At 38.4% G+C, this 14,920-nt stretch overlaps 2 protein-coding genes across 5 annotated transcripts in view; one reads left to right on the top strand and one right to left on the bottom strand.

Moving 5' to 3' along the window:
* tsc2 (TSC complex subunit 2) overlaps positions 1 to 7,918 on the bottom strand; it is a 38,225-nt gene extending 30,307 nt beyond the window's left edge. For 3 of the 4 annotated variants that reach the window (XM_041983595.1, XM_041983594.1, XM_041983592.1), the window contains exons 1-10: positions 5,380 to 5,532; positions 4,461 to 4,647; positions 4,093 to 4,179; positions 3,891 to 4,001; positions 3,664 to 3,811; positions 3,098 to 3,215; positions 1,942 to 1,990; positions 1,424 to 1,549; positions 1,245 to 1,318; positions 998 to 1,124 (exon numbers count right to left, since the gene is read on the bottom strand). In XM_041983595.1, coding sequence (XP_041839529.1) covers positions 998 to 1,124; positions 1,245 to 1,318; positions 1,424 to 1,549; positions 1,942 to 1,990; positions 3,098 to 3,215; positions 3,664 to 3,811; positions 3,891 to 4,001; positions 4,093 to 4,179; positions 4,461 to 4,595 — 975 coding nt within the window. In that variant the 5' untranslated portion in view covers positions 4,596 to 4,647; positions 5,380 to 5,532. Of the gene's footprint in view, positions 1 to 997; positions 1,125 to 1,244; positions 1,319 to 1,423; positions 1,550 to 1,941; positions 1,991 to 3,097; positions 3,216 to 3,663; positions 3,812 to 3,890; positions 4,002 to 4,092; positions 4,180 to 4,460; positions 4,648 to 5,379; positions 5,533 to 7,836 lie in introns of those variants that run through there. The other variant, XM_041983593.1, reaches the window with a different exon arrangement.
* On the top strand, positions 7,736 to 12,734 carry nthl1 (nth-like DNA glycosylase 1). Its single transcript, XM_041983599.1, has 6 exons — positions 7,736 to 7,940; positions 8,453 to 8,721; positions 8,793 to 8,963; positions 9,122 to 9,281; positions 11,643 to 11,748; positions 12,196 to 12,734. Exons 1-6 carry the CDS (start codon positions 7,736 to 7,738, stop codon positions 12,488 to 12,490), a joined length of 1,206 nt encoding a protein of 401 aa, XP_041839533.1. The 3' UTR covers positions 12,491 to 12,734.
* Positions 12,735 to 14,920: the final 2,186 nt, after the last annotated feature.

Here is a 14,920-nt window from a genome sequence, read left to right on the forward strand (position 1 = left end):
GTTAATTAAACATTAATTGTTCTGATATTTTGATTCCAAAATCAAATATAATAATGTTTATATACATGGACTTATTTCTGATAAATATACCCTTATAAAAGGAAAAGCCATGATTAATTTAATACATCTTGCTTAAGCAAAAGAAGCAGTAAAAATATAAGAGCTGTTAAATAAATATGAGGAAGTATATCAGCGAAGAACAAACAATCATAATCTGGTGGAGGAAAATTATGTTCTGACCTGCACATGGGGTGTCGTGCACATCTGTACTGCTGCATTAAAAATTACGTACTTACCACATACCAAGATCCCTTTCTATATGAATTCTCAGGTGCACCACCTCACCTACTCTCTAACATCCCGTTCATAGCTGACATGTTGTAAATGCAGCCATCTTTTTTTATGCGCACATAAAGCTCAAACTGTCCTTTATATCCAAACCACCGTCAGCCAGAAGAGCAGACGTCCACTGTTCTCTTGATGTTCCAATGTATTCACTGCTCTGCACCAAGGTGGAAACAGGATGGAAATCTGCCAATTCATTTCCATTTTCTGATCACAAAGCTGTTACTGCAGCCGAGTACACAACTCAGTGAAAAAAATGATAAGATGAAATACACGGCAGAAATTCTGAATAAGATGGAGATTATAAAGACGAGAGCCACTGCTGAACCGATGTAAACAGACCGTAGGTACTCCCAAAATAGTGAATACTACTTTCATAAGGAGCAGCATATTCTCAGTCCAAAAGAAACAGTAAAACTACCAGTGAAGATTTAGTGCCACCTGTACTGTGGTCCTTTACAGACATTAAAAATAAAGTAGAGGGTGTGTCCAACCATTTTTTATAATAATTAATAATAATAAAAGAAAATTAGACCTGGCCCTAACACCAACTTTGAACCACCACAGGAAAGGGTATTTTTAAATATGCCCTCTGGACATTTTAGGTTTGTACTTCCCTCAGAACATGACTGCATTTATGTACATGTGTTACCTTATAGAAAGATGGCAGAACAAGTGTTGGTGTGTTTTTGAGAGCTGGGAGTCTGTGGGCGCCCCATAATGCCATCCCAACAAAGAACACTGCTCCTCTCAGCAAGGGTGCATCCTCCATGTATACCCTGGTGAAGATTTTGGTTAAAGATGCAAATAATCAGAAGACCTAGTCCCTTTCTATTGTAAAACATGCTAATGAATGCACCACAACTCAGAAATGATGTATACTTAATGAGCCTCCATACCTTTCCTCCATGATGCGGCACATGGTGTAAATAGCACTGTGGCCAAGGTGAGTACCCAGAACCTTCCTCATCAGCTGGAGACGTAGCAACACAAGAGAAAAGATCAGAGGAAGCTGATAAGAAATCCCTCCGTTAATAGCCTTCAAACCAAGGTTGTGGGTGTGTTTTTCTTTTCTCACCTTCCAGCAAGATTCACAAAATTCCTTGACGTTCACAGTTCGACAGAGTGTTATTATGAACACTGTGAGGGAGTCTGAAGGGAGGCAGTTGTAGCACACAACAGCATCCAAGACCTGCAATGAGACCTGGACACACCAAACAAAACCAGATGTCATAAAAGGAACTTAACTGTGATTTATTAATTTAATAGTTACTGGTGTTTTTTTTATGTATTAATTTATAATTAATTGTAGCTGTTTATCTAAACATATGTAAACAAGATACTTCACCTCAGCATAAATAAAACACACCTTCGCTAGCAAGATACCAGCATACTCTGATCCAGACTAGGTTATTTGACATTCTGCTTGTTTCAAATCCTGCATAAAACTTGAGATGCTTTTCCCAACTGTAAAATAAAAGGGTTGTTGGCCCTTTGCTATGTTCACCGGAGACCTGACAACTCTGCACCAAAGACTGTTCACATTTAATAAAACAGCAGCAGCAATTATTGTAACGATAAAAACAAAACACAAACCTCAATATCTGTGGATGAAGTTGTTCTGTTGCACATCAGACAGATTTTCCTGCAAAGAGTAAAGCAGGTTAATAACATTTTTGAGCATCACAACCCGACTCTGGTTGACTAAAAACCAGAGAATGAGTCAGAGTTTATAAGAATAGCCGATTTAATTTGAGAAAAAAAAAAAACATCAGTCAGTTTTTGGCTGCATGATATTAGGAAAACATGCAATACGCAATAACACTGATCAAAGCTGCGATTACATAATTTGTGACAACTCATTCCACTTTGATGTTTTCTCATACGGAGTTCCACTCCCAAAAGTCTCATGCACAGACGTCTGATGAACTTTATAGCTATTGCTTGATTTAACGTTAGTACTATAGCATCACACCCGACATGAGCTCATCTTGTGAATACACTTGTAAAATTTGTCAGTTTAGACATTTGTTACGTTATGTATCCTCGGCTTGGAATAAAATATTGGCTCATGTGAGTTGAAAATCTTTTAGTTTTCACTTTTTGTTCAAAATTAAAGACCATGTGGAGGAAATTTCACAGTTTAGCTTCCCTTGCCGATCTGCTCTTACTGGTATCTCTGAAGAATGGTTATCTGAACATGCTTTCAACATGATTAATCTTGTACTTACACGTCAATGCATGGTTTCTGAGTTTACACATGTCAGTACAGATTTGTGAAGATCGGACCCCAGTTTGAGTCGGTCAGTGGATGGACTGACAACTGGTCAGAGACTCTGCAGGACACCTCCAGAACGGTTTTCTGTCCAGCCTCTCCAATTGCAATTGACGGCTTCATTTCACTTTGTTTTATTTACTTGTCTTATTCTAATAAATCCTTTGTCAACTTTTTCCAACTCATCCAGACTCTTTGATGATCTTTTTTTTTCATCAACAAACATTTCATGCACCGTTTGTATGTTTTTATTTCTCAAGTAATTTTGTAATCACAACATTCAACAATATTGCACACAGCATGTTTTTCTAATATTAGGTTTGCAGGGTTAGGTAGTCAGGTGTGATGGTTAATATTAGGGTAGGGGCCAGAAGAATACAAGTCATCTATAGAGAGGTCACACAGGCAATATAAAGTATACATGTCTGCATGTATTATGTATATGTGTGTGTGTGTGTGTGTGTATCTACAACTTACTGAACCATGATGGAGACATTTTGATCCAGATAGCAGCTGTTGAATTTCACCAGATTTACAAGAACATGGAGAAAGTCGGATGTAAGACCTATTTCCATCCACAGGAGGACAAAGCGTGCTGAGAGAATAAATAACAGAGTGGACACAACATGTCAGATGTGAGGCTCTGAAGCAGCTTTATTATTAATATTATTATTAATAACTTTAAAATTAGATCTAGACACACAGTTGCAAAAGTAACATCTATAAGATTAAACATTAAATACTAAATGTTTGGGGGATAAATGTTTATATAACTTGGTTGTAGTAAGTTTTTAAAAGTGTGTAAACAATTAGTTTAAATGAACATCTTCTGTGCCTAAAATGCAGAAGCAATAATAAGGAACAAACTGCAGTATTATGCAATGTCAAAACAAAGTTTATCTCTAAATAGGGAATGGTGACCACATGATGAAACTAATCAGTTTATATGATAAGACTGAGCCACAGCGCTGCCCAGCTTCCTGTTATAATGAAGCCATTTTACTCCATTCATAAACAGAGTCATGCACTTTTAAATGTTTTACCTATGTCCTCCTCCAGGTATGTGATGTCCTTCCCATTCTCTGTTAAGGCCTTAAACACTTCCAATCTGTCTGAGAGGTCCTCGTTGCATGGTTGGTAGTCTCTGATCACCTTGAAAAAGTAGGCTCTCAGAGGGCCGAGCCGCTCACCCTTAATAAAAGCAATAACACTTCATTATATCACAGAAACACTCGGCCTGAGCTGTTCAGCGTGACATGTGTGTTTATACCTGTCCCTGTATAATGGCTCTGAGAAGCTGCAGGACAGCATGCCTGGCCTCTGGTGGCTGCTCTGGATTCAGCATGTCCTCCACAGCTTTCCATACAGCCTCCACTGCATGCTGAACAGCACACGGTTTTAATAAATACAGGAGACGGCCCATGTTGCTGTTGTTCAAAACAATAAAAGCTACAGACATTTAAATCACAAACCTCCTCAAACTTTTTTGTTTTGGCAAGATCACAGATCTGGTTCATCATGCGTATGCGGTTGCTCAGCCCATAGTCAGGGTGGAGCTCCTGAAACGCATGACAAGAAAGAGGAAGGGCATCCCAAGGTGAAAGATATGATGGAGAAAAATGACAAACCATGTTTAAATTTTAGGCTGAACTCCAATCTATTCCTTACACACCTACACCATGATGAGTATCTTTAAAGTGGATTTTCAATTACACCTTTAAAGGGTCTTTTAATGAAGATACAGATATAAAAGCATAATATTAACAATATACAAAGTGAGAGTGTATAGACTGGAACTGAGCCACTGTGTGAATAAATGTTCAAAGAGTCTATTGCACACCTTTATGAGTTCTGTAGTTATTATAAACTCTGAGGGCTTAGTGTCACTCTGCTTGCTCGGTGGTCGAGGTGGTCCCAGTCCAAGCATCCCCTTCACCCTTTCCTTAAGACTCTCCTTATTTGGTTGTTTATTCATGGCCTCGGTCTGGACAAGTGACAAACTTTGCAGGCCTGGAACTGATGGCTGCCTGTAACAGTTACACACATTTAGTGGTTCACACTCATTCACCCTCTTCTATGAAGCTTTTCTTTGTTATTGTTGTAGTTATAAAGCCATATCTTTCTGTTTTGTTCTAACTAATTGAAAGGCTATTTTCTCATATCATTCAGGGTCAAATAAAAGTGAAAGTGCAGCCAAATATAAAATTTAGCCCATTTGTAAATCATTGCATTGCCACTCTATGATGTGGAAGATTCTAAAGCCTCACAACATAAGTAAAATAGCTAATAAAATTAATGAGTCTGGCAACAAAGGGACTTTTTTAAACATATAGATTTACAAAAACAGAGGAAATGAGAAAAAACATATTGCTTTTGAAGTCACTTTAAGGTTATGTAGAAGCACAGTTTGAAACTCCAGCCTGTAAATGTGTAAACCAGGAGGGAGGTTTAAAGAATTTGCTGTCATGTGGACTTGACAGAGAAAGAGGGGAGGGGAGCAGTCAGACAACGACTGTTCTGTTGGAGTCCAACAACAACCACCACGTCGGTGCAAGGTGTGCTCCGAACAGACAGAAACATAACTGTGAACAATACAAAACATTACTAATTTATTATGAGAAGAAATGCCCAATGGCGTTGCTCTAGACTAAGCTAAGCTTTATATTGCCTCTCACAGGCTAGCATTGATGTGGTAATGAAGGTCTGGCAGCATAAACAACAGCCTCGCTTCTCTCCCACTTCTCTTCCTCTCCTCTCACCTTATATGAGCTGAGTCGGTTTCATTTAGTCACGGCTTCGTCCGGTATGCAGCCAACAAGCAGTCTTCGTCTGTGCATTGATAAAACTATGTATTTACTGCCCAAAGACTGCTCTCAGCCCTCCACTCCCCAACCGGATGACACACTAACGCTCTGACAGGGGCACTTCCTATAAAAACACGTTTGTCACGCTCGCTCATGGGAAATTGAGTTTTTTTAAAGTAAGCTAAAAAAGAAGTAAGCTAACCCTGTATGTTAGTTGTTTAGTTTGAACTATTTTCACTAATTGATAGCAAAACATTTTGATATGAGTAACCACGGTTTTAGTTGTCTCAATTCAAGTAAAGTCCCTTACCAAGAAACACTTTTAACAAGCTGTTTAAACAGAATCGTTTGCAACAGTTAGCCTAGCGGCTACCTAACCAGACTGACGTTGATGAAGTTGGCTCTTTGTTGGAATAAACTGCAGTACTGCCAGGCTGCCTGTCAGAGGAGCTTCTGTAAAACAAGACATCCGTAATCTCAAGAAAGGTTGCAACGAACATTTTAAAGAATATTTCAGAAAACATTTTAGGAAAAGCAAAAGACATTTCAGAGAACAGTATATATATATATATATATATATATATATATATATATATATATATATATATATATATATATATATATAATGTTTAAAAATATATTATTTTGTGAAAAGATGCAGTTAGTCTTATAGTGTTTCATAGAATTTTGTTACTCTGATTTTTGTCTGTGTTCTGAAATTTGTAGTCTTTCAATCTGTTGCCTTTTTTGGTTGTTCTTTAATTTTTTATCTGGTGTTGTACTGGCTTTTTGGCTTGTGTGTTTCTTTGTTTTTAAATCCATGGTCACTGTAAATTCAGATAACAATTTTTTTTTACTTATTTGTTTATTTATTTGCACATTAAAACAATGCAGTAAAGCATACAACAACAGAAGCAAAAAAAAGTGTGCAGGTAAAAAGTGATTATATTATGAGACAGTACTCTGATAGGTGGGTCAAGTATCTGCCAAGATGTTTTCATTAGCCAGTATCTTTGTCCCATGGGGAAAAAAGGGGAATACAAAAAAGCTTAATAACAAACAAGCCATTTATAATTGCTAAATTTGTCTGTAGTGCCGGTTGGCACTACAGAGGGCATTCATTAATTCACCAATTAATAAACTGGACATTCATCAATTATTTTTTAAGCAGTCTTGTAAAACTAGACTGGTGATATCAGGGCATCGGTTTTCAGGGACAACAACACAAAAGTTTTGATCTGTTGTCATTTTGTGCAGATAGATAAACATTTTACATGGGAAGTTATGTATCAATTTGGTTCTAGTTAGCCGGATCTCTGGCTGTAGAAAATCAAACCAGTTATTAAGTAGAACCAATTAGATCTGACCAGCAGCAGCCCTGAACCAACAGTGACACTTGGTGGTCCCGAAAATCTTATTTTCTTATCAAATTTACAAATTTTAAACTTGAATACACTCGACAATGTTATAAAAATAGGCTTGTGTAGAAAATTCCTTTACATGAAATCAATTGTTTCAGATATGTTGCCGATATGTAGTATTTTTGATGTCTTATAGCGGTTTCAAATATTTTCTCATCCTAATTTAGTTGATTTCTTGTTATCAGTATGGATACATGAATATTTTTGGCTATATGCACCATGAAAATTTTAGAACAAGCTCCAAGTCCATCTCCTCTCCAATGACCTTTTTGAACAGTTTCAATCTGGAATCCATGCAAAACACTCAACAGACACCGCCCTCTTTAATGTAAAAAATTAAATCTTTCTGTCTGCTGACTCTGAACACCTGACCATCCTCATTCTCTTGGAGGTCTCTACAGCATTTGAAACCATTAATCACTCCATCCTATTCTCCCGTCTGGAATCATCACTAAACATCACTGGTACAGCACATACATGGCTTAAATCTTATCTCACAAATCATCAGCAATTTGTGTACATTAACAACTATTTATCATCCATAGCCCCACTTTCCCATGGTGCCCCCCAGGGTTCTGTGCTTGGTCCTCTATTGTTTACACTTGCTCCCCCTTGACAACATCACCATACTTATGAATCAGTTTTACTAATAAATAAAGATATATATTGGTTTGTATTGAAGCATTAATTTGCCTTTTGATAAACTGGGTATTATATTTTTTTCTTAATCTTTTCTTAATTATGATTAGATTAAAGTTCTCAGCAACCCCAGTTTACCGGTGGAGGAGGACTGGCGAGACAACGAACGCGAAACTAACTTCAGGTCCAGTTCAATGTGTCTTCATGTCCGCTGTGGCACGAGGGTCTGTTTTGCAGTCCGGAGTTTGATAATGAGCTCTCCGTACTTCATGCAAAGCAGCTCTGTTATCACCCGGAGTGGAAGTCGAGCTGCAGGCAGCACACCTGCGGTCTCTCTCAAGTCTAAACTTACAAGCAGATTAAAGGCTGACACGGTTCCGTCTGCGGCGGTGAAAGTGGAGGTCGAAGAAACGAGAATAGATGTGCAAGGACCCAACTCGGCCTCCTTATTAACCGGTATGTTCAAGTTCGACTAATAGCGTACCACACGAGTATTGTACGTGTATAAATAAGTGTGCTTATTCATTTACGCATGCGTAAAGGCTAAATACGTTTCTCTGGTGGTTTTGGTTTGTTTACTCTTCCTACATCTATACCATATGACCTTTTTTTACTTTGTCATCTAAAATATTAACAAATATAGATGTGTTTGTGATATGTGTCAATATGATGAGAGTGAAAATGCATAAGAAATTGCATTTAAAGACATAAGCCATATATTTTGTGCCTTTTAAATTAAATAGTTTTTTTAATGCAGCACAAAATCATGCATAAATCATTTTTTGCACTATGCAAGGGAATTTTTTTCACCCCTTTGGAAGGAAAAAATAGAGCAAAAGTTAATTGCGCATGAGAATTTGTTGGATGAGACAGACAAAATCCAGCGTTAAACTCTACCAATGCACAGTTAAAGATTTCTAATCAGAAGAAGTTTACTTGATTGACCTAATATTTTTCCTCTTATTCAGGTAGTTGCTTTGAATACCTCCAGCAACCCACAGTGCAGGTAAAATCAGAGCAGGAGGCTCCAGCACAAAATCCACATGGACGCAGGAGGAGACAGCTAAAGGTGGAATATGATGAAGGTGATGGTGTTTCACTGATGAAGACGGAGCACTGGCAACCTCCCGAGTGGAAGAAGCAGTTAGAATTTATTCGTGAGATGAGAAGTAATCGCGATGCACCTGTTGATAACATGGGAGCAGAGAAGTGCTACGACACAGAAGCTCCTGCACATGTAGGTGTGGGTTGTTTTCTTATACGTTAGTGTAGTTTATAGATCCAATAGTCTCTCTGTTCTTTTCACAGGTGAGACGTTTCCAGGTGTTGGTGTCTCTCATGCTGTCCAGTCAGACAAAGGACCAGGTGACAGCAACAGCTATGCAGAAACTCCGAGCACATGGATGTACTGTAGAAAATATACTGGCTACTGATGATGAAAAACTTGGAAAGCTCATCTATCCCGTCGGCTTCTGGAGGGTAACGCCTGCGATCTCCCCGTCTTATGATGTTTCAAATCTTCAATTTTACTAACAAGAAAATAAAAATGAATCTCTTGTTCTTCTTTTCCCCCCTCCGTTCTCAACCTTCCTGCATTATTTTTGTCCTCCTTGTTTCTTCCATCCACTCCTCTTTAGAATAAGGTGAAATATTTGAAGCTGACATCAGCCATGCTGCAGAAGGAGTATGGGGGAGATATCCCAAACACTGTGGAGGGGCTGGTCCGCCTGCCGGGAGTTGGCCCTAAAATGGCTCACCTGGCTATGGACATCGCTTGGGACCAAGTGTCTGGAATCGGTGGGATCTTGTATCTAAAGCATACAAAGATATTAATTTTCTGTACATCAGAGACACTTTTTTTTATAACCATTCCCATATATTTACCATTTCTTATGCTCATGTCCTAAATGAAAAAAAAAATGTGATAGAGACTAGGGATGTAAATCACAAGTTTTATTACAATCTAATCTATAAATTCAATGAAAACTGATATGAGATGATACCACATGCTAATTTGCTGTGTTTTTCTTTAGGTGCCCAGTAAAGTTGGGCTTTTACCTGATAATTTAATTTCTTTTTTTTATAACTCAATTTTTATTGGTTATACATTAGAAAGGACAAACACAAAAGAAAAAGCGTGTCAGCAGGGTAAAAAATCTTTGGTAGATATTGCAATGGTAATGAATTTGTTCATTCTCCATCGGCATCTCCGACGTGGGACGGGTATATTGTCCATTTCTCACATTTGGAGTTGAACTCAGCTTGTTTTAGTCTCAGTTTATACGTGAGTCTTTCCTTATTAATGATCTTGTTTACTATGGTTACCCAGTTCCTCAGGGTGGGAGGGTCCTCTACACCAATTCCTCGTCATTCCTTTCTTGGCAGCGGCCAGCAATATTTTGACCAGATATCTGTCTTCATATTAAACATTTTGACTTGACAGGTTACATAGGTATAGTACTTCAAATGACATCGACAGCCCATAACCCAGTATCCCTTCCAATGTAATCCATACACCTTTCCAGTATTTCAGTACTTTAGCACATTCCCAAAAGACATGAGTATGGTCTGCATGCTGCTCCCCACACCGTCTCCAACACATTTGTTGTGTTAGTGCGAATTTGTTTTTAGTTTTAGGAGTAATAAAAAAATCTAATTGCAAAAAGGGTCGGTGACAAACAGCAGCCCTCTCTAGTAGATCTTTCCAACTTGAACCATTCAGTGAGGTTTCCATTTATTTTTATTCTGGCAATCGGGTCTTGGTAAAGTGTTTTGATTATGTTTACTAATTTTGTATTAAAGCCAATTTTTTCCCAAACTAAGATACAGGAATTTCCAGTTGACACTGTCACAGGCTTTTTCTGCATCTAGACTGAGCAGCTATGCGACCTCTCCCTTCTTCCGTGCTTCTTCAATTATATGTAAAGTTCTCCTAATATTATCTTGCGTCTACCGTCCCTTATTTAATTTCTAACACCTTCCCTATATATTGCATGCGACGTATCAGCTGACTGATCTCTCCAAAATCCAAACTGTTTCCAATTTATTTTGCAGAGGAGGGACTACATCTTAATTGACTTTTTTGTCATGGTGCCGGTGACTAGGGAGTTGTGATGGCACCGCTAGCTTACAAACAAACTAGCTTTGTTTGGATGTGCTCGCTCAGGTAGAAAAAGATGTCCCAGGAGAATTTTTTATGTGTGATCTGTTTTATGCTAAAGACAATAGTAAAAATAATAAGAAGAAGATGAAGAAGAGATTAAATTTATGCTTTTCAAGGCACTCGAAGCGAATGAATCAATTATTCGTTTACACCACATTCACATATTGGTGGTGGTGAGCTACATGTGTAACCACAGATGCCCTGGAGCAGACTGACAAAAGCATGGCAACCAAACAGCTCCAGCAGCCTCTCCTAGCAACACTAAACATTCATTCACGTTCAGTGGAAGCCCAGTTAATTTGACATAGCTGCATAAGAAGTAAATCTACAGGCTGCAAATATACCCAGAGCAATAGTTGCCAATCTATGTTGTCTTTGGACAGTGTGTCCTACTGGATGTTTGAAGACCTTCCTGGCAAGAAAATCATCATTTTAGAGAAGTTTCATGGTATGATGTTTTATAGCATTTTGCTGGTGGTCTCCTCTTTACACTACCTACAGAGCCATGATTGGATCTGCACTTGTTAAGAATAAAACATGTCCCATAGCTGTAAAAAAAATCCTAACACTAATTTTACGAAATGACATCTTTTTAAAAAACTCAAATATGCAGTCTTCATTCAAATTGATTAAGTGCTTTACAAGGGGAAATAAACTCATATATACAGTAAATGTAAATGCATACACATGCAAACTGTATACTGTATGTATATACTTCTGTAAATATAGAATTCATCTAATATTCCCTTAAGCGACAGAATTTAAAACTATTTTTAAAAAAACCCACCAGAAATCAAGTGAAAGCTGATTTAAAATCTATGTAATAAATAAAATCTCTGCAACTACACAATAAGAATTCTCTATAGTACATCATACAGTTGAATCATCTATCTAACACAAAAGCCTGAGCATGTTGGTCTTCATGAAGGTAGCATCTGATGCAGGACATCTGCTTGGCATTTTTAACAGGAGATTTGTTGTTGATTCCTTCCTAGGTGTGGACACACATGTGCATCGTATCTCCAACAGGCTGGGCTGGCTCAGGAAACCAAGCAAAAACCCAGAGGAAACACGCAAGGCCCTGGAGGAGTGGTTACCCAGGTAACTAGGGCGACTTGAAGTTTTAATGCTAATCTTACATTTGTTTAAAGCCTCACTGCTAAACTGTGGCAGATTTTCACTCACTAATGACGGTTAATTCAGTTTTCGGCTTGCATCCTGCCTCTTTTCTTAGGCCTCTCCAGCCAATAAAAGTCAGTCTGATGTAGACTCTCTTTCACCGTCTCTCTTTCTTTTCTTTATCCATTTATGTTTGTTGGCGGGTGTGAACAATTTTAACAGTGAAATTTTATAAGCTTTGCTAACTTTAGTGAATAGACCAGTAAAGCCAGTAATTGTTCATAAGCAATTGACAAAAACAGTAATGTGTGAAAATATCACAATTTTGTGTTTTATTTCTTATTTTGCTTCTTTCAAATGGTCACAAATGCAGTAAGACATGTGTAAGCATGTGGAATGTAAAGTCATCTTAACGTTCCTCGGTTGCAGGGAGCTGTGGAGTGAAATCAACTGGCTGCTTGTGGGCTTCGGACAGCAGGTTTGTCTGCCAGTAAACCCCCTCTGCTCTGCGTGTCTGAACCAGTACAGCTGTCCATCAGCACATAAGAACTCTCCTGCCAAGAGGCCTAAAACTGAACCACAGCACACTTGGAGTCTCAAGTCCCCCTTTAAAATAAAATCTGAACATGAACAGGAAGCTGCAGTTAAAGATGAGATGATTGACAAGGAGCCATTGCTCACATGTGTTTCTCCAACTAGACCAAAACGGAAGATAAAAAAATGAGGTTAACTGTTGATTCTTGTCATCACCAGTTTTTGTTTAAGCTGTGGGCAATATGTGTTTATGCCCAAAAAACATACATTTACTGAATATCCTCTATTATAGTAGGAATGTGACTTATGATGTTTGTGATTGTTTTTACTTGTGGGTCTTTTGACACTTTAATATTGTCTCATCATTTCATACTATACAATATATTTTGTACTTTTCATTGTTTTATTTTTACCAAATAAAAACTTGTAACTTCGGCTTAGGTCATATTTTATTCACATTATTGGCTGTGATTTTTAGTTGTATTTTTATTTATTTTATTTTATTTATTTATTTTTTAATACAGTGTGATTTTGCGCAAACAGTACAGTAGTTTCTTTCATATAAGCACATAATAACCTTTTTATAGTATATAATTTTGTAACCAACAGAGAAATACTAGACACTAAATGCAGACAGTCATCTTGACTCCTATTGATAGAAGCCAGTTAGGAAATCTTTTTTTTAAAAGAGGACAACAACGAATTAGAAATAAGGCAACAACTGTAAAGAAATCAAAATTAGTTACCATAGCTACGCAGATGACACACAGCTATATATTGCAATGTCACCAGGAGATTGAGACCCTGTACAGGCTCTTGGGAAATGCATTGAAGAGATTAATGACTGAACTTTCTCCAGTTAAACAAAAACTAAACTGAGATGATGGTTTTTGGACCCAAAGAGAAACGATAAAGTGTCACCACAGAGCTTCAGTCTATACAACTAAAAACCACCAACCAGGCCAGAAATCTGGGTGTGTTGATGGACTCAGACCGTAACTTTGAGAAACACATTAAGGGAATTACAAAATCAGCCTACTATCACCTTAAGAATATATCAAGGGTAAAAGATCTGAAAAAACGAGTCCATGCTTTCATCTTTAGTCAATCAATCAATCAATCAATCAATCTTTATTTATATAGCACTTTTCATACAAGAATGCAGCACAAAGTGCTTTCCATGGTTAAAACAACCCCCCTCCCACACCCCCACAGATAACCCCCTCCCTCCCCGCTTGTGTACATGCAAGCATACACATACACATACACACACACATACTTGCACATATTAAAAGACTAATGTGAGGTTGAGCACAGATGAGCCTGGTGAGGAAACACTATCACAGGGAGCCGTCTGCACCGGGAGCCGCCCACCGACCACGACCGCCATGACACCGACCCAGGGCACACGGCCAATTGAGAGGCAGAGGAGCCACCCAACTAGACCGAAAGAACCCGCAGGACAGAGCCGCAGCAGCCACAGCCGATGAAAAGCCCCCGGTGCAGAGAACCCCCTCCGAGGAAACACTGGGGAAATAACCTAAAAATAATATAAACAGAATAAAAGCATAAAGTAAATAAAAATGTGTTAACATAGAAAAATAAATAGGCTAGGGGAATAAAATAAATAAAAATAAAATTAATAAATATTAAGTAAAAGCTAAATTAAAAAGGTGGGTCTTGAGCCTGCTCTTAAAAACATTAACATTCTCTGCAGCCCTGAGCTCCTCCGGCAGGCTGTTCCAGAGACGAGGGCCATACCACTGGAAAGCTGCCTCTCCGTGAGTATGTGTCCTGACTTTAGGTACAGTCAAGAGGCCAGTACCGGAAGACCTCAGGGGCCGCGAGGGTTCATAAGGTAAAAGCAAATCTAAAAGATAAGAAGGCCCAAGACCATTAAGACATTTAAAAACCAATAAGAGAACCTTAAAATTGATCCTGAAACACACGGGGAGCCAATGCAGTGATTCTAAAACCGGTGTAATGTGGGCCCGCCCTCTGGTCTTCGTCAGCACATGAGCAGCTGAGTTCTGTAGGAGTTGTAGAGGTGCAGTACTCTTTTTGGGAAGACCAGAGAGCAGGGCATTACAGTAGTCAATACGACTGGTGATAAAAGCATGCATCAGCATCTCCGTGTTGGCCCGAGAGAGAATGGGACGGACTCTGGCTATGTTTTTTAGGTGATAAAATCCTATTTTAGTAATATGTTTAATATGTGGAATAAAACCAAGCTCAGAGTCAAAGATAACGCCCAGGTTTTTTACTTGTGATGATGGGTTTAATGCGGATGCCTGTAATTTAGCTAAGAGTTTCTCTCTCTGAGCCTCAGGACCAATGATTAAAACTTCAGTTTTGTCCTGGTTAAGCTGTAAAAAGTTTTCTGCCATCCAGGATTTGATGTCTAAAATACAGTTGAAAAGGGCACCCATTGGTCTCGTGTCATCAGGAGACATGGAGATGTACAATTGAGTATCATCAGCATAACTGTGGAAGTTTACTCCATGCCTCCCGATGACACGGCCAAGAGGGAGCATATACAAATTAAAAAGAACAGGGCCTAAAACTGACCCTTGAGGCTTGATTATTTTAACAGTGTTTTTACAGGTTCTACCTAAAAATC

Source organism: Melanotaenia boesemani, chromosome 4 (assembly GCF_017639745.1).
Source record: "Melanotaenia boesemani isolate fMelBoe1 chromosome 4, fMelBoe1.pri, whole genome shotgun sequence".
NCBI classification, from domain to species: domain Eukaryota; kingdom Metazoa; phylum Chordata; class Actinopteri; order Atheriniformes; family Melanotaeniidae; genus Melanotaenia; species Melanotaenia boesemani.